Source organism: Thunnus maccoyii, chromosome 23 (assembly GCF_910596095.1).
Source record: "Thunnus maccoyii chromosome 23, fThuMac1.1, whole genome shotgun sequence".
Lineage (NCBI taxonomy): Eukaryota > Metazoa > Chordata > Actinopteri > Scombriformes > Scombridae > Thunnus > Thunnus maccoyii.
Window position 1 is genome coordinate 8,964,250 of NC_056555.1, and position 20,169 is coordinate 8,984,418.

General features: G+C 41.8%; 1 protein-coding gene across 3 annotated transcripts in view; it reads left to right on the forward strand.

Moving 5' to 3' along the window:
- Positions 1–20,169, forward strand: part of tbc1d22a (TBC1 domain family, member 22a) — a 133,766-nt gene that overhangs the window by 46,188 nt on the left and 67,409 nt on the right. For all 3 annotated transcript variants that reach the window (XM_042403462.1, XM_042403461.1, XM_042403463.1), the window contains one exon: positions 19,614–19,720. In XM_042403462.1, the coding sequence (XP_042259396.1) occupies positions 19,614–19,720 (107 nt within the window). The remainder of the gene's footprint in view (positions 1–19,613; positions 19,721–20,169) is intronic.

Consider the following 20,169-nt stretch of genomic DNA (forward strand, 5'->3'; position numbering starts at 1 on the left):
GTTGTTTTTCTTCCAGTATAGAGCGAATGCTTTATTTTTGCAACATACTCCTTTTCTTTGTGTGTTCTGGTGATAATCGGCAGTAAAAATAGCTGCTGAAGCACACACATTATACAGAAATGCAACCGTAAGCAATGGGAATTGACCCCTTGCTGTCATGACAGGTTTTTAAGTAGTAACAGCTCTACCGGACATGTCCAGCCCCTATTAATGCATCCCAGCAATATACTGTGTTTGTGTAGTTTTTTTTTTTTTTTTTAATGTTTTGGCCCATCAAGCTCTCTTTGAAGCCATTCAAAGTAGAACTACCGAATGGAAACCACAATGCTCTGTGGAGTACCTAGCACACTCTGAACCAGCCGCGGTCACGGAGGTACAATTAGGATCCACACGTTAAGTGCTTGTAAGCACGCAAGAGGTTGGAATCTCTGACCCCTGTTCTCATTTGGCACACAGCACTTTACTCAGCGTTAGTGAGAGTTTAAAGAAAATCTTAACTTCTACTTTAACTTCTTTTTAGTATAATGCAATACAGCACAGAAGCAGCATCACAAGCTACAGTCCAACCTTCAGAATGACCATGAAGTTCAACTTGGAGCCCTCCATAAAACAGTTTCAACAAAATCCTGAACATTACACCCTTCACGAGGATATGATTTATTGCTTTGCTCTTGTATTAGACTACATTAGTTTTTATCTAGCTGTCCCTATTAAACTGTAAACTATTCCAAAACGGGATTTCTGTCGATTGAAAATATGACTGATATTAGATCCAGTTAGAGCTGCGATGATCAGTCGATTCATCGATTAGTTGTCAACTATTAAATGAATCACCAACTATTTTGATAATCGTTAATCATTTGTGATCATTTGTAAGAAAAAAAATTCTCAGATTCCAGCTTCTCAAAGGTGAATATTTCTTGGTTTCTTTCGTCCTCTGTCATAGTAAACTGAATGTCTTTGGTCGGGACAAAACAAGACATTTGAGAACGTCACCTTGTGCTTCAGGAACAGTGATCGACATGTTTCATTTTCTGACATTTTTGACAAACAATTGAGATTAAATGAGAAAATAATGGACAGATTAGTCAATAATAAAAATAATCATTAGTTGCAGCCTTAGATGCGGTACGACTTTAAGACGTTCACTCACAAAACAGCTTATAAAACAGTGTCTTACAAATAGAATTATCTATAAATATGAAATCTTTACACATCAAATGTAATGATTTTCTTTTATGAAACAGTTGGTAAACAGCGCTGTTGTAGTGAGGAAACATACGCAGATACATAAAGACTGCATGTTTCTTAACCACAGTGACTAGTTGTGAGCACAATGACGTGCGAAGACGTGACCCACCTGACTGTTTTTTTTTCTTCATTTAGCCTCTCTTGTCCTTCACTTGTTCCTTTCTTTTCCTTTATCATATTCTCCTGTGTCTTGTTCCATCTGCCTCGTCTGTAACTCTTTCATTTTCCGACTTCTCCTCTTCTTCATCCCTACCTCTCTCTCTCTCTCTCTCTGCATTTGTTTCTCTTCCTTTCTTTGCCTTTTTCTGTGGGCGAGTCAGATTCTTGTCAGATCTTCAAAGCATCACCCCGTGCTTTGTTCCCCTGCATCTCCATGTGCTGATGAGCCTCGAATAACACACACAGCCAACAAACCTTCAAATGTGCCTGGCTGGCATTGTACATGATGGGTTGATGCGCTGTGTTGTTGTTGTTAGGTGCTCTTGTTTTCTGATGCAGAGAGAGGTTTGGCTTTTTCATGGGCCTAATTTTGGTCCTTTGTGGAGGAGTAGGAAGTGTGAGATATACTCTCTGATGCTTTCCTGTTCTCTCGCACTCTCTGGCTGTCTCTCTTCTTCTCTCTCAATCTCTCTTTCCCCTCCCTGCATTGTAAGTATGCTCATGAATGCATCTTGAAAGTGGGAAGTTTCTTTTAAGTCGGAATGTATTTCTTCAAGAATCATTATTAAAAAAAAAAAAAAAAAATACTCATACACCCCATGGGTAACGCAAACATATAACTATAACACTTGGCACACAAACAAACATTAAAATAGTCATGTTTGAAGGTGTTTGTAGGTCATACACCCGAGATACTCATCTCTACGACTTTTCCTTTTCTTCTCTGAATGAGGTCAAAGATACAGGAGGCCTGAGAAACAAAAGGGCCTTTGAATTTCAAGTGAATTAAATCTATAATTTAATGTATTTTTTCTCTCTATGAATCTCTCTCTCTTTTTATTTTTTTTAGCATGAATCAGCAGCCATACACAATGTTACCTCCACGTGGGGAAAACATGCGCAGGAAGACTATTTATTCCAATCAGGGAGAAACAATACAGATGAAGTGTTTACACGGTTATTAGGTGTTAATATTTTCCTGTTGAAAGGATTATCAAAGGTTTACACCAGCCCTCTCTACCAGATTGAAAATTCCTTCCAGTCTCTTCCGAATGAAATGGTGACACAAGGGATTTTTATTCTGATCGGACTCTTATTCTGATAATTATTGGACTATTAGGGTCCATGTAAACGTAGCCTATGTCTCTGTTGTTTTTGAGTCTCTTCAGTCATTATTTGTCAAAGGTTTTTATTTCTTTCCGCCACCACATCTGTACAGGTGGCCCTCAGCAGCAGGCAGGGATTATGTGGCTTGCTCAAGGACACACCAATAGTGAGGAAGCTTGAACACAGGGTCAAAGAAACCACCCCCCCCTAAAATGTCAGTCAAACTCTGCCGCCCACAAAATGCCCCTGAATGTTTGTTAGTTTGTGTGAATTAACTTGTCTTCTTTTCGTCGTGAGATTTTTAAACTGTCACTTTGTTAGCGTCTCTTGTTTTTCTTTTTAGCTCCTTCGCTCTATTTCTCTGTCTTCTTTTTCCAAGTCACATAACAGCCTCAGTCTGGCACTGCAGCGCTTGTTCAGCTGCCATACACTCCATTTACCTTTTGATGATGCAATACAGGGTGATGGCTCGACCTCTTAAACACTCTACACATCTTCGCAGCACTTCTCCTTTTCTTCCTGTCGCCAGCTTTCATCAACACCCGACTGTTAATCCAGACTGAAAAGTTCCAATTGGTAGATTATTGATAAACTCCTCCGATGCCATGAAAGGAAAAAATACCACTAATGTCGTTGTGTATCCAACTGGACTGTTAAGCAATCTAGCAGGTCTCCCTCTTATCAAAGGAGAAATTGATCCGGAGAGTCTATCGTTCCTGTTCCCCAGCTGTGAGGCATTACTTTGCTTTTGTCTCCTCTCTAACTTCCACAGTGTAGTGCCTCTCCCATTAGTCGACAATAATAGTCATCTAATTAAGGCCAGGATGGGCCATGACGGGCCAAGGAACAGGGCCAGTTCTCCTTTAATGTGGAGCGGAAATTGATCGGCCAGTGGATCCATAATGTAATCTGCATGCCAATGTCTAAGTATGGATCCACACTGAAGAAAGATGAGAACAAGAGAGCAGGTTAGTGAGACAAGGAAAGAGATGAAGTAGTATATTAGAAGGTGGCCAAAAATTAAAAAAAAAACAAAACTCAAGAGAGGTAAAGGTTCAACAGAAAGAAGAGAACAGTGAGTGAAAGATAATCAGAACATGAACGGAGACAAACACAGCATCAGAAAATAACAGTAGCCTCTTGGTGTCTCTCTCTTGCAGGCTTAAGAGAGAGAAAGAGTGAGGGCATGTAGAATGACAGAGAGGGACAAACAACAGAGCAGGAAAACAAGATTTTCAAAAAAGGAGAAAATGACCAGCTTAGAAAATGCCCCCATGCTGTCAGGAAGCAGCCGAGCCAGGCAGTCCTTCCTCCTATCAACAAAGAGATGAATGGCCTGGCGCGCCCTATCACCATTCTCCACTTTGAAGCTGTACTTGTCATAGCAGGCCGAAAGTGGCTAGCAACAGCTCCTCTGTTAACAGCTTCTCTGTTGCTAGGATTTTATGAAAAAAAGTCAGCAATTAGCTCAGTTCTGAGAATGTTGGTCACCGCTGTGAGAAAGCACTGTATAGGATTTATATGACTCCCTGAAGAGCCAACCAAGAGCTTCATGTATATACTATGGTTCATAGAATAACAGTACGTACTATATCTGCTCCCACAGTGAAGTATATTGTTTTTTTCCCTTCTTTTTGTTAGCATGAAGGGAGTTCTGAATGCCAGTTTGACAGGATATATTGTAAAGTATGAACCACAATAGCTCCTTAAAGCTGCTATAATCAATAGTTTCATAGTAATAATACATCAAATGACTGTTTGTAATGTGAATGGTTTTCCAGGTAGTGTTGAACCCAGAGAGAATTGTCACCCCAACTCTGTAGTTCCCCTCAGTTAAACGAAGCTTGACAGCGCATTTCAACTTATCGTTTTGGCTTTCGGGCTGGCAACTTCACTGCTTGGTTCACCGCTCTCATCAGCGTCCAGCATCCAGCTGAACTAGCTCTTGGTGCACGCTACCTGCCGAGCACCAAATGGCGACTAGCAGGTGAACTTAGTGGAGCATTTAGCTGCTAAAAGAGCCACATATTTTTCTCAGGACAGCAAAACCTGACTATAAAGAGAGTGAATATTGGACTCCCATTCATTAGGATTAGGATTAGGACACAAATATCACTCCAAATGAATGCTTATGTGGCTCTGTATCCCTAACAATTTACACACATCAGCTTGAAAGGTGATTATATGTCAGTTTTGTATTTTCTGCTCGTTTCACCTGAATTTCATGAAGATGTACTGTGTGCAGTGTTAATGTTAACACAATTTTCACCTCATGAAATAAAACATATGGGCTCATCAGTAACATAAATTCCATTCATTTGCCAAAAGAAAATGAAACATAGTGTTTTTTGGTTAACTTCCGCAAGCCATTGTCTATACACCATAGACTGTATATAAAGATGGATGCAGCGAGGTGTGACATCACCAATTGGTTTGCACTGGAGCTGGTCTGAAGACCAGTGTTGCAGCTTATTATGCACCTTAGTACTGTCTAAGGGTAGTACTTATTATACAGCCAAAGGCAGTTACCTAGAGAAAGAAAAAGCACTCTGTATGCGACATTAGAAAAAAAAAAGAGTTAGCAGGGTCAAAAGTTCTCAAACTTTTTCTTAATTTTAAAAAATCATGATGTACTTTATACCATTTTGTAGGCATATGTTGGAGCTCTTGTAGAAATAGGATAATGTAGTGAGCAGGGCCCTTGAGGAAGAAAGGACGAGGACAAACCTAAAATGTTCTAGGTTAAGTGTATTTTGAAATTTTAAATGCATTTCATCGCAACAGAAGCAGAGGCTCTTCATAAAACGGAAACGGCGAATTACTCAAGAAAAGGGTTTGAAATGCAGTAGGCACTTACACAACTCAACTCACATCACTTAGCGAGGGAGGCAAACAGCCGTAAAGGGACAAATAAGGTGTCTAACCAACCAGAGCCATCAGTAAAGTCAGATTCTGCAGATGTGTACTTGTGGGTTATTAAGGGAGATGGAGGAAAGGAGGAGCAAGAAGAGCATTATGCCTGTGTGCTGGTGCAACCGGAGGTCTGGATAGTGGAGCGGAAGATTGTGTATGTGTGTCTTTCAGCCAGCCTTTTTAAACCATAAAGCCTCCTCAGATCCCTAGACATGTGCCTTTTTCTCCAGAAGCTACTTAAAGCTCTCACAAATGCAGACAAATATGTACTTTTCTTCACAATATACTCTTCAGCATTCGCTTCTGTATCGCAACTGGTGTCTGCCTAGGGCACATTTGCAAATTATACATGCAATTTTTATTCAGCCTTTCGTATGAAAGAATTTTGTCACCCACTTTTTCTTTGGCATTTTACAATGTTTTAAGAAGTTTTTCTCAGTCACTTGTCGCAAAATATGTTTCACAAATTGAGAATACTGCTCAAACCAGAGAAGAAAATGAGAGATGAGTGAGAAGTGCAACATTAGTCTTCTGTGATGATGTTTATATATTTTCCTCACTCAAGGAAGAGAGGGAACTGTTATGCAGCTATTAGGGGAATGTGTGTGTTTTTGCGTACCTGGTCTACCTGTGTGTGTGTGTGTGTGTCTGTGTGTGTGTGGTGTGCATTTGGTCAATATAAAATTAAACGTGCTGTTTTCTGTTGAGAAGTCTTTCTTACTTTTTACACCTGTTTTCATTTTGACATTGGAAAATGAATGTCAATTACAAATATGCCCTTTTCAGATGGGGGATATATACATTTGCTGGCTATATCTATTATTTAAAAGGGCTTTTGGTGAGTCAGATGTGAGTGTCTTTGATGTAAATCTTTCTTACAGATTTATCCAGACATGGCAGGATATTCACAGAATGCAAAATTGGACACCTGATGCACAAGAAGAAGTGGTAGCACAGCTGGAAGAACTTAGTTTAAGGAGTTATGATATGAGAGACATTTTAAAACATATTTTGCCGCTTAAGCTTTAATATAAGTCATACATTTTCTCATCAGTTTCAACATTATTAGACAGCGAATTCTAATGCTTGTTATATAATGTCAGTCAGCGCACACGTATTGCACGGCAAGATTAGCTCACATGCTATAAGTAAAGCGCTTTGCAGGATAGTCGTTCATTCATTTGTTCAGTTAGCTTTAATGAAACTTGAACATAAAGAGAGAGTGCGCCGCTATGATTATTATAGCGCTTGTACATGTATTTTTATCGCCTCTTCTGCCTTCTTTTTTTAACCTCTTTGTTTATAGACTGATCTCGAGGAGAATGATCCCCTCAGAGACTTCAAATCAACTCATTCACAGTGTTTATTAACAATTTTATTTTCTTAGCGCACAGGAGATAATTAAGTGATACATTTATTGCAGTGATCTTAGAAGGCAGAAGAAGAGCGCAATTAATATCTCTCCATGCATGCTTTACCTTGTGCTGCTGCAGATTTTACATTAATATGACACCATTCAATTCAGACCTGTGAAGTGTTTTACAAGCGTTAGAGGAATATTACGGTCGAGACTTTTCTGATAAAAGTGACTTATTCACTTACAACGTCCGATGCGTGTCGTACTTTATTCATGCACGTGTCTGCGCTGGCCTTATGTACCATCCATTCCACATAATGCTAACGTATGGTAATGCAGCATATAATTTTCTCCACATGAAGCCAACTGGCTGTAATTGTAGATCCTGACGGGGTCCAGCTGTGAAACTACATGCTACTAATGTACCACAAGTTGGTTATTAAAGAACATATATCTCTTTATAGAATTGTACAATGCCTCAGAGCTGAGGGAGGGAGCTCCGCTGGATGTCTCTTTGAGAAAGTCACTTATACATGCACATACACACAAGCAGAGGCCCTGCATTGTCACTGTGTGTTGGGGGAAGAATGTGTGTGTGTGTGTGTGTGTGAAGGGCTTGGAGTGGGAGTTGGGGGGTTGGGAGGGGTGCAGTATTGCAGATAGACTGGCTAGGTGGAGCACCCAGGGACAAAGCTGGGAAGATGGAAACATAGTGTCAGTCAGCTGTGATGAAAAGCCTGCAGGAGTGTAACACTACACACACAAACACAGGGCACAAGCTGGTGAGCCACCACTAACACAAACACAGTCCGAAGCAGATATCTCTCTTATGTACAGAGAAACGCCGATGAAAACAGAAACTCGAATCCGAACGACACCGGAATTGAAATTCTTCTTCTTTTCTGATGCTTCACTCAATTTTTGTCCATTACATCTTCATCATCTTTTTTTTTCCCTCCCTATCTCTTCTCCACATCATCTCCTCTGATCTGTTGTTCGTCCACCGGCATGAAGCTTCAGTCACTTGTATTTCAATTGCATCCTCACATCAGGAGAACACACTACCGAACCATTACGTAACGATCGACTCGACGTGCGGTCGTCGAAAGATGGTGACAATTTTAGAGGACACGCAGGTCTCGGTAGTTTTTTTTTGTAGCTGGAGTACAACATGAGACAGATAGGAGCAGCAGAGCTGTGATGAATCGTGTACTGCTGCTTTGAACTAGGGAGACACCCATCAGACTTGTTCTCCTCCAGTACTGATACCTCAACTTACGGTATCCGCAGTCACAGAGTACAGATCCGATGTCAGTGCTTTTTCCCCCCCGAATTCAAAACCTTTATACCTCACCGGAACGGAACTCAGTAGACTCATTTTTATGAAAGGTAACTATAAGATCAGGGACTCCTCTCCTCTCCTCTCCTCTCCTCTCCTCTCTTCATCCATCTGCCTGTTTGTCTGTCTATAGATTGAGCAATCTGTGGAGTGGATCTTGGCCAGTAGGCGGTTAACTAATATTGGCTTCTTTCTCCCCGTGGTCTGGCTACTGTTGGTCGAGCCTTCTATTCTAAGTCTCCCTCTGATTAACGGCTGTTATTAGCTCTAATGAGCTGCTTAGTGATTGCCCAAGCACAGCTGCTGACATCCAGCAGGAACACTGTCTTTTCTACTTTGTTCCTTATCTACTTTTGCTTTCTCTAATTTCTCCTGCTTTAATCATTCATTGAGATTATTGACTCGGCGTAGGCATTATTTCCCCCTCCTCCCCAGACAGTTTGAGATTTGTTCTTCAATATTCTTTGACGCTGTCTCTCTTTGTTTCTCTCCTGGCTTGAGCTTTGTCTTGGTCTCCTCCCCTCTCTTTGGTTTAGAATGCAATCACCATGTTTTCTGGGGTTAAGTAATAGCATTTGGAGCGGCAGAAATTGAATCAGCTGTGCGGTTTTGACCCCTCAGTCTCTGTCTATCTCCATCTTTAGCTGTGTCAATGTCTCTATTTCATTCCTCCTAAATATGTTCTTTATTTTCAGGCTCTTTTTGATGGTTGTCATTTTAGATTCATTTTCTAGCTATTTTTCATAAGTGGTGGAATGTTTAACCTTTTGGTTGTGGAGCACCATAACACTTGGTTGCCACTGGATTTCTTGTTTTCATGCAGAGAGATTTTATTCCTTTTTATCTGGTTATTTATTTGTTTCAATGTGTCCATCTAACAACAGCCGTGCTGTTGCTTTCTAAGCATGTATCTGTTTGCATTTTCTTAGAAAGGACTGTACACTATAGACCATACTATTTAATCTGGACCAGGAACAATATTTAACCACAACCTGACCTCACATCTCCTCAGCTATCATCATTCAGCCGTCCACTAGGTGCCGGTTGTTGTTTGCAAGGTTGTTGTGGAATTTAGGAGCTCTGGTTGATAAAGTAAAACGGCTTGTTCAAAACTAGCCGAAACAAAAAAAAGAAAGGTTGACAGTGAAAAACATGCGCCTAAGGATGACTGGACCGAGAAATATGTGTTCATTTTTCCCCGAGAGAAGTAGGAGACCATTGTGCTTGATTTGCAATGAAACAGTGTCCATAGTGAAGAGCGAGAAAGCGAAGCGCCACCACAACACCAAACACGCCTGTTTTGAACAAAACTATCCAAGAAATGCGGAGGTAAGAACCACAAAACTGAACCATTTTAAGTCATGAAATCAAGAATCCAGCAGAATAAAGTGTAAAATCAAACATTTTCAGCAATGAATGCAGTGAAGAACCCATTAATGAACACTTACATCAGTGTCTCTGCCTGGCCATCACACATTTTTATACTCAAGTTTAAGGACTCGGTTACACAATGAAGGTGTCAAGTGTTCTTGAGTTTATATATTGAATTATCATCATGTAATGCACCCTTACTGGACCTACTGGACCTACTGGACCTTTGATGCAGTGGATATTTATTAAGTGGACTTCTAAGACTTGTATTTAAGTACCCCTAAAGAAATAGTTTCAACCCAGAGGTGAAGGGAAGCAAGGAAGTATTTTAGCCATTTAAAACAAATTATTTTCACTGGTGTTGTTTCTAAAAATAAAAATATGTGACAAAAAATAGGACACAACTGTGGTAATTGTTTTCAGGAATGCAAAAAAATGCTCAGTAGGAAGTGGCATAAAATATGATTACAAAACTGTAATATTGTATTACATGGAAAATCTCCTCTTCGAGCTATTTGATAGCCATTTGCAAAGGGAACGTACCACATTTGTTGCTTTGTTGCTTTTAATAGTGTGTTGTGAAGTGAACATGTTTTAGCCTGTGGTATAGAAATGACCAGTGAAGTCACAGAGACCGTAGTCAGTGCTTGACAATAGGATATATAAAGCCTGAAAATCAATAGCTTTCATCTGCATCCGGCCTGATCTTATTTCCCAGCATTACCAGAGATTCTCTCATCGCTCCTGATAAAAAGCAATAGAGCTCAGAAATGATCCAGAGAAATAGTTCTGTCAAAAAATGATTTATCTTCTGTGAATAATCGCAGGGGTTATTGAATATTTTTAGATCAAGTTAATTACTTGACTATAAAAAGCCATAAATTGAAGCTCTCCTCACTGAGAAGCTTCAGATCCCTCCAAGTCTCTGTTTCTCGTTCTCTCTGTCAGCCGTGTGATTGGGAAAAAGAAAAATCTGTTTTATCATTCTGTCACCAGCGAGACGCGTTCCGCTTGACCTGATGCAATTGCAGGCAATTGAAACAGTCATCTTACTTGCGCGGCTGCGATGGTGGTGTGTGGTGTTTTGGGTTGCATCATGACCATGTGCACACGCATGCACACACACACACACACACATACACACACACACACACACACACAGATGTATTCGCACGTTTGCACAGACACAGATATGTTGGCTCTTTTGAAACAAGTGAACTCACCCACAAAGACATTCACCCATGTATACAAAAATACACACAGACACAAAGGATTTGGACCCTTACATACCGTATATGCACACACATACACGCGGGAATACACTCTCAACAGCGTATGCAGCAGCACAGGATTACATCTCGAGGTGTCTCTTTTACCGCCGCGCCTGTGTGTTCAAATGTGTCTGCTGCCGTTCATAATGTCTGCTTATTACTGCTCCCCTAATGTTTTTTCTTCCCTAACTAAGCCTGCAGATTACACACGCTAATGACTTAATGGACTGATCCTTCACTTACATCTCAGGAAACTTTCCTTCAGCTCCCAAATGTGTCTTGTGCATTAGGCAGGCAGATTTATTATGCTTCAACTGGATTGGACATCTTAAGTGATTAAACAATGTTTATGCGTGTTAAAGGAGGCAGCCTATATAAAGTGGCAATGAAGATGTGATTGAATTCTTCACTTTATCTGCTTGGCATGTGTGCTTTTAAACCATTTTAATATAGGAAACCTGTACGATGATGCAGAACCTAGTTATGCATCATTGTGCATTAGGCTGCTTATAGAAGTAGAAGGGTATTACATTACATGCACTGAAAGAAGTACTAAAAAGAATAGTCAGTAGTAAGACAGTTGGAATAGTATAAGAAATAAATAAGAAATATCAGTTTAAATATACAGTATAAATATACACCACGGTATTGCACAGTTGGATTGTTGCACAAAATTTTTGTACTGTTAAGTCAGTATTGCACAGCTGAAAATATAAATTATAAATGATGGGGTTATGAAGCTGCTGACATGGGTGAAATAAATACAAAGGGCCAGTCTATTGACTCAGAGTGTCTGACACTCTGAGGGAGGAGTTGAAAAGTTTGATGGCCACAGGCTGGAACGACTTCCTGTGGCGCTCTGTGGTGCATCTTGGTGGAATGAGTCTTGCACTGAATGTACTCCTGTGTTAGAGCAGCGCATCATGGAGTGGGTGGGAGACATAGTCCAAAAATGACACGTAAGTTGGACAGCATCCTCCTCTCTGACACCGCCGTCGGACAGTCCGGCTCTACCCCCACAACGTCACTGGCCTTGCTGATCAGTTTGTCGAGTCTGTTGGCGTCTGCTGCCCCAGCACACAAGAGCAAACAGGAGAGCACTTGCTACCACAGACTCATAAAACATCTTCAGCATTGTCCAGCAGATGTTGAAGGACCTCAGCTTCTTCAGAAGGTAGAGACAGCTCTGGCCCTTTCTTGTAGAGGGCTTCAGTGTTCTTAACCTAGTCTAGTTTATTGTCAGTGTACACTCCCAGGTACTTGTAGTCCTGCACAATGTCCACACTGACCCTCTGGATGGAAACAGGGGTCACCAGTGCCTTGGCCCTCCTCAGATCCACAACCAGCTCCTTTGTCTTTGCCGTGTTGAGCTGCAGATGGAGCTGCTCACACCATGTGACAGAGTTTCCCACCACAGCCCTATACTCAGCCTCCTCAGCTTTGCTGATACATCCAACTATAGCAGAGTATTCAGAGAACTTCTGAAGAAGGCAGGACTCCGTGTGGTAGTTGGAGTCCGTGGTGTAGAGGATGAAGAGAAAGGGAAGAGCAGTATGTATCCTGAGAAATAGTTACAGAAGGGCACAACTTAGAAACTTAATTAGTTACTTGACTAAGCCAAAAAGAACAAGATAGAAATAGATATTTAGGAAGTGCGAAAAGAGCAACTGCATTAAGCGGCTGTCCCGGTTGATGCCTGTGTACATACATGCATTCAAACCCATCTTACTCGACCAACTCTTCTGTCGTTTGTGACAGAACAAGTCATTTCCAGTGCATAGAGCAAAGTAGGGCTGCAGCTAATGATTATTTTAATTGCAGATTATTCCGTTGACTATTTTTCAGATAAATTGATAAAACTTTTACTCTTTAAAATGCCATAAATATTTGAAAAATACCCATTGCAAAGTTGAAACAGCCCAAGGTTACATCTTAAAATTGCTTGTTTCATCCAACCAACAGTATAAAACCCAAAAGTATTGAATTAACATTGATAAGAGCAGAAAACCCTCAAATTTGAGAAGTCGAATCTGTGTTTTAAATCTTTTTTAAAACTTAAATAACTTCTGAATGAATGAATTTTGATTTTGATTAATATTTGGTCAACTAGCTGAATAATAACTTAATCAATCATTTCAGCTTTATACTTCAGATTCACTACTTAATACAAATGTTAAACAATACACATCTGGTTAATGAGACCAATTGTTGCCTCATTTTTCAATGCCTGCTCCCCCTTTTGTGTCATCACTGTGGAATTGGAAAGCTTTGGTGTAACGCACAAACGAACCAAATCCCAGGCAATGTTGCGTCTCTCTGGCATCGCTACGGCGACACCATCGTAGAGCTGAGTATGTCGCCAGCTTTGCGTATGTTAAATTACATTTTCACACACATCTGTGCTGTACAAACGCGCCACAGGCCAATATCAGGGGGTGGCGTTGAGGAGGGCTTGTAGTCTGAATAGAGACATTGGCAGCAGTAGCAACAGTTAATGCAATGCGGTGGCCTTAGCTTCCTCATACAAGACACCATCTCACCTCGGGGTAAGTGGATCGTTATGTGTCTGCACATAGGCAGATATGGTATTAATAACTGTATTCCATTTGATGTCAAGGACTTACATTATCTTGCCAACAGCTGTGGGGCCTACTGTTTGATGTATGGACACACAGCTTATAGTGCTGATAGTGGGAGATGGGAACATGGTTGTAGTGATTGTGTAGATTTTATGGCCTAAAGCCTTCCTTATCACTGGCGAGGCTGACGTTCAATGCTTTGAATGAGTAAGCTTTGTGGTGTACTTTGAAGGAAAACCTTGTAACTTCTAAGAGCTATGAAATAAAGACATTAGATGACTTCCCATTGACTTGCTTTTTTGGAAACTAGACAGCAGACTTGCAATAAGTTTCTTGGTCTCATGACGGCAAAGATTCATGGAAATCAAAGGGCTTGTTTCACGAGAAAGATTATTCACTCAAATTATGGAAACAATTATCTTTTCTTTCTCCTCCACTCATATCACCTGTTCTCACACACACACACACTCCTACCCTTACCATCCTTCACCTCCAGCTGTCTATTTTCATATCTTCACATCTTGTTTCTTGCACCACCATAATTCTATTCTCATTGCACTCTCTCAGTCTCCTGTGTTTCCGTATATTTCCATATATGTGTGTGTGCGTGTGTGCTGTCAGTGCGGTGGTGACACCAGGTTTGCCAGGTTGACTCGCCTCTTAATTATCCGACAGTATGAATGCCACCTCTCTGGAAAATGTTCAGCTCTCATTAACAACAGTGTTATCACACTAATTGTACCACGGTGAGGAAATCTTTTTTTTTTTTTTTTTCCCCCTTGCAGAAGCCTGAGTGAGAGGTGGGATGGGGGTTCGTCTGAGGTGTGGGGAGGTGGCAGTATTACACGTCTCTCCAGCAGCTAACGCGTGTCTCATTTTTAAGTGTCAAGCCTTCGGCTCTGTCACTTGGGTGTCATTCTGAAAGTGGAAAGTGGATTGTAACATGTTTGGAATCCGCACCCAAATTGTAAGTCATTAGATTCATTAGATTTAAGCTGAACCGCTGCTGTAAATGATAAGTAATGACTGCACCACTTCATGTGATCTTATGAGCTTTGGTGGTGAAATCTTGTTAAAACCAACAGCTCTGGCGGTCGGCAACTCAGGTTTGCTTGTGATTAATCTGAACCAACAGAAGGTTGTCAAATGGGACTGTTTTTTATTGCCAATTGCTGTCTGCACAGACACACTCTGACTCACCACACACACACACACACAGACTTTATGATTACATCAGGCTAAACTAGCTCGTTTATCATCTTACATCACATTACCTTGTGGCCCATAGTTGTAGAGGGCAGATGGCAGCACTGGCGTGCGTGTGTTTGTTGTGTGTGCTCGGGTGCGTGCACGCTTGTGCGCATGTAGGCCCCCGCACTCGGTCTCCGGAGGTGTAACCCGGCTCTGCATGCCAAGCTGTGCCAAGTGCTCACAGCTGGCAGTGACCAAGCAGTTGGTCTCTCTGGACAAGTTGCCCCCTGCGCCAGGACAAACAGGAAATGAGCCCTGGGGCCTGGCAGGAAACTGGCTCTGTGGCCACTAGGAAGGAGAGGCGTGGAGAGGGGCAGGAGAACAGCTTGGAGAGGCAGCAGGGCTCGAGACTAACAGCGTCCTGTCGTCCTGGAGATGGTAGAGAATGTGTCTGGGACGAACAGAGATCTTCCCTGGGACGCCTCAGGGACGAAAGGGATTATTTATTTATTTATCTGTTTGTCTAAAACTACTGCAAATGACAAACTGAGCTCTGACTACAACAGAGCACGTCTTCTCATGCTCTGACTATAGTCACTATCACTGCACTGGTTAAACTAAACACAATGCTGCAGCGCTGCGTGTGAGTATATTAGCTAAAGCATACATTTAGACGATTTCAATATATTATTCTGGTCTTTTTTGTTATAAACTAGCCTTGAACACTTCAGGTCATAAAAAGTTACATTCTGATTAATAGCAGATGGCTCACGGGTAGTGAAATAATACACCATTTGTAAGGAAAATATGAATAACATTCTCTAAAATGTGAACATAGCAGAGAGCAGAGCAGAGCTGCAGTCAGCTGTTGCTCAGCTTCATTTTTCGTCAGGCTCGAATTACTGACTCACAACTAAGCAAACTAACAACAGGGAATACTAAGAAATATACAGACACTAATAACAATCATTTTTACAATTATACAAGAGAGATTACAGGAGAAATTGGTGCACTTAGTATGCTACAATCTTGCGGACCACAGGGATTACCAGGAGCAGAAACGGGACCGCAGCAAACATAGTACATAAATATGAAACTGTATTACCAAGGTACAGTTCACCATGGAAACGTTCACAATTACTGAAAGAAGCATCCCTAATCTTTAAAGTAAAAAAACCACTCATACATCAACAGTGGTGGATTTAGTGATTTGGGGCTCCAGGCAAACTCTGTCTTGCTTTACAAAGTAAAGAAACATTTAGATTTTTGGACGGTTTACATTCACTTCGGAGCGATTCGGGACGGTGGTGAAAAAAAGTGCCCTGAGAGGCAGGATAGCGATAGCAACAGAATAGATGTCAAATGGTTGTATAGAAGAAGTGGAGGGAACGAGGGAGGAGAGAACGTGGAGAGGAAAAGCACTGATGTACCGAAGGAGAGATCACCAGACTACTAGAGTAAAGCCAACATATAAAATGAGATAAGAGAAGGAGACATGAAGTGGCAGAGTTGAAACTATGTCAAGAGAATAATAGTTCACCTAAAATTCGGGTTGTTGGAGAAAGTTTGGATTCCTGAATTAAACATTTCCCTCCGCAACAATCAGTTTTGGGGTTTTTCTCTGTCACATCGAGACCAAACATCAAAGAAAATGTATGATTCTGACTTCAAGCAGACAATTACAGCTCTGTGTTGTGTACGTTTGTTTCTTCTGTGTGTGTGGATGCATGTGGCACTCCTTGGCTCTGCCTCCCGAGTCTGTGGTCTGCAGTGCCGTTCTGCCAATTTGATCACAAAATCTTTCGGAGCATCTTTGTTTGCGCCGAGACAAGCGAGTTTGTTTGTCTGAGAGAGTTGGCTTCATCAAACAAGCCCTCTTCTCCTACTAAGGTGAGTTCACGCCAGACCCGCTTTTCTCAACAGCTGCCACTCTTCCTCTGAAGAATAATATTTGGTGAAAGATGACTTAAGGGGGGCCCCATCTCACACAGAACTAATGCCACTGAGACTACCATCCTCTGGTGCGAGGCTCACTGAAGCTTGAACTTCCACAAATTCCCTTGGTTCTTATTTGTAAAGAATTTCTACTGAGACACGGATCATGTCCCAGACATGTATTGTCAGCTGGTCCTTAGTGTGGAGGCAGAGCTCCAAAAGTAATCACCAAGAGAATATCTTGAAGGAATTTCTACTGAGGCATGGATCTAGTGAAAGTAATTAGCGGTTTCTTCTTTTGAAGGCAGGGCAACTGAGACACACACTCCGAGGTATTCAAGGTGGCCTACTGGGGCCTTTTTTTTTATTATTATTCTACCAAAACACTAGTTTAAAGATGGATCAAGTGGGTCATGAAAACTGAATTCAACTACTCGGTGTTAAATTATCAGACATTTAGCACACAGCTTTGATTCTTTTATCCTTTAAACAGTGAACAGAAAGAGCTGTCTGGACTACCTGGCCATGAAAATGACTAATGACCTGAGCTTTGACTGTTTTTGAGCATTCATCCGTGTAAAGCCACTTATTGGGTGTTATAATCAGTTCCACCAGTGATCACAGGGGGCACTGTTGCCTCGCCATCCAGCCGCAGTGAGTCCCAGCGCGCGGCCTCAGTTCTCTCCTCCTCTTAGCCCTTCCTCATGTGTGTCCTTGTTATTGTGATGAGCTATGCCCAGTTCCAATATGACCACTGGATTCTTGGAAGCCGTCCCTTTCAGTCTGCTCCAGAGTCAAGGTCTACGGTTGAAACCGAGCCTGACAGCAAGGCTTTAGCCATGACAAAGACTGATTTGAGACTTTGGGACACTCAGGGTCTCCCCAAACGGCAGAGCGAAGGCACTTCAACACCTTGTTAATCAGCAACGACACCGTGCGAATTGCCAGTCAGATTGTTTACAATTAATCTTTTCAACTACAAATTTAATACCACGACCGGTGCCCAGAGCCACCGCATCCCTCAGAGAAAGGCTGCATTCATGTAACGTCATTGTGTTGTGCATGACTATAGAGGAGCTATCAAATTAAATACTGACTCAAAATTGGTCAGATGGTGGCCTCCTTTGTCTCTGCCTTGCTGGAATAGCAAGCTGCTCTGACACTACATTTAGGTCTAGTTGATTGTAGTTGACTTCTGCTGTGGCCTCAATTTAAGAGTTTTTATCCCATCAGCTGTCTCTGACTCATAATATTTCTTGGTGGATGACCTCTTCTTCTCTGGCTACACAATCCAATACACTGGAATTTTTTTTTTTTTTAAGATCTCATTCCAATAATTGGATTTTATGAGATTATATATCTGTATATTTTACTAATAATAGCTGTTATGTGTCCTGCAGCTGTATTACATTTTGCTTTTCTGTTGTTTTTTTCCCCCCTCTTTGCTTGTGTTGGTATCATGGTTAGAATGAACTATACTGACATTTAATCAGAATACAGCCCTGACCACTTCCATATCTGTTATTAAAGATCTGGTAGCTATGTGAACAAAATTTGATTTTTTTGCACGTCTGGAGACCTCGATCCGTCCCGGTGCGATAGGATGAAAGGTCTCACTGAAATGAATGAACTGTAGCCTCTTTCTCTGCTTTCTGTCCGTCCTAACCTGACTTCAAGCAGACCATACAATGATGAGAGCGCCTCCATGGCAGGATGTTGAACGAGCGCACACACATATACACACGCACGCACGCGCATGCAGCCTAGTTGTTAGTGGCTTTGTAGTCCTGGCCCACTGCCAGCTCCCTGTCTGTCTGTCTGTCTGTCAGACTGAGCATGCTCATTACAACCTTGACAACATTCCACTGGGGTTGCCAAGGATACCAAGCAGAGCTGCCAGGTCCTGTGTATGTGTGTGCGCGCGCGTGTGTGTGTCTAGTAGGAACGCACTACCTCGCACAAATTCATATACCAAACTCCGTTTTTTTTTTTTTTTGTAATATGACCACACACACATACACACACTTTCCTTTTTTCTCTCTGTCCTCCACTCTCTCTTTTCTTCTTCTCTCTAGATCATTGTTAATCAGTCTCGTCCCATCTCCTCTCCACTGGCTGTCAGTGGCTTGTCAGAAGCCCGTCAAAGCCCCTGCAGTCCGTCACACACTACTGCCGTTAATGACATCTGATGACACCCATCGTTGAAGTCACCCACTGGAGATGACTGGGGACTCAGTGTGCTCGCTGCTTGGATATTGTTTTTGCTCTGTAGTTTTACCACATTTCTAGGATATGTCTGAAAATTTGAAAATTCTGCTTTATTTATCATCTTACATATTTCATTTCCCTCTTTACAATTGCTGTGCCCGCGCCCCCCCCTTTCTAGTCAAAGTAAAAGTGTAAAGTCATAAAATGCAGACAAATCTCAGCAAAAATAAAAAAAAGTATAAGAATGCAAGGTAAAACTAAATAAAGAGTGCGTTATGCAGTATGGAGGCAAGACTTGGAAAAACTAACAACATGAGTGGTAATTTAACTTCAATAAGTTCAGTCGCTCAGACAGAATATATGTTAAATACATTCACTGTGTCCGCAGTATAAAAAGTATATATTATGCTGTGTGCGTGGAGACCGTGTGACATTTTCTAAATGCTCAAAGTAGCCATGGAAAACGGTTGAAGCGCTGTTTTAAAAGATGATAATCGTTTGGCTGCTCCATTACTCTTTTACCTCGCTATTTATTTTCTTCCCACACCCTCAGCCGCCGTACTCTCCGCATTGTTTCATCCCTACTTTATTCTTGAGCTTCAATTTGTCAGCTTCTTCATTTCTTTTCATACACCTCTTTCATAACCCGCCCCCTTACCTCTTCCCTCGCTCCCTCTCTCCCCGTTCAGTTTGTCCTCCCTTCGTACCGCTGACTTTCTTGTTCCCTTCCTGAGTGGTGGGCTTATGACGGAGCCCCTGCTGAGCTGGTAGACCTGAATTGCTCTTTACCTCTCTCTCCCCATTCCCTATTCCCCCCCCCCACCCCCGCCCCATTTTGCTTTCCCGCCTCAGGCTGTCTCTCTCCTTCTTTCCATCTCTTCCCACTGCACCGCTTTTTTCTCACTCTCTCTGTTCTCCTTTCTCTTCTCTAGAGGAAGAAGTGGAAAACTTTGACGTGTCCAGTCTCCAGGAAGAGGCTCTGAGGAACATTGAGGCTGACAGCTTCTGGTGCATGAGCAAACTGCTGGACGGCATCCAGGTAAGCATATGTGTATGTGTGTCGAAAAGATGTAGGTTGTCTAAGAAGAAACTCTGATAAATCGCTCACAACATACTTTTATACTTTCATATCAACACACTGTACATGCTCATTCTCCCACTGTCTCCTACAAGAATGTAGCCCATGGGTGAAATCTTACCAACCATATAGGCCGTTGATCCAAAAAGAGAGGTTTTCAAACTGCGAGGCGAGCCTCCCCGGGGTGGCACAAGGGAGTTGAAGGCAGGCGGGCGCGGTGGGAGAGATGTGAGCCGCAATTTGCGTCAGTACTCACACTCAATACTCCGTCTTTGAGTCATAACTCAGTCAAATCTGAACACACAGACGCGATACACGTATTTTTATGCCTCTGTGCTGCAGACAGCCTTGGTCAGAGGCATTATGATTTCAGGTTGTCTGTCTGTATATCCATCTCATTCTTGTGAACA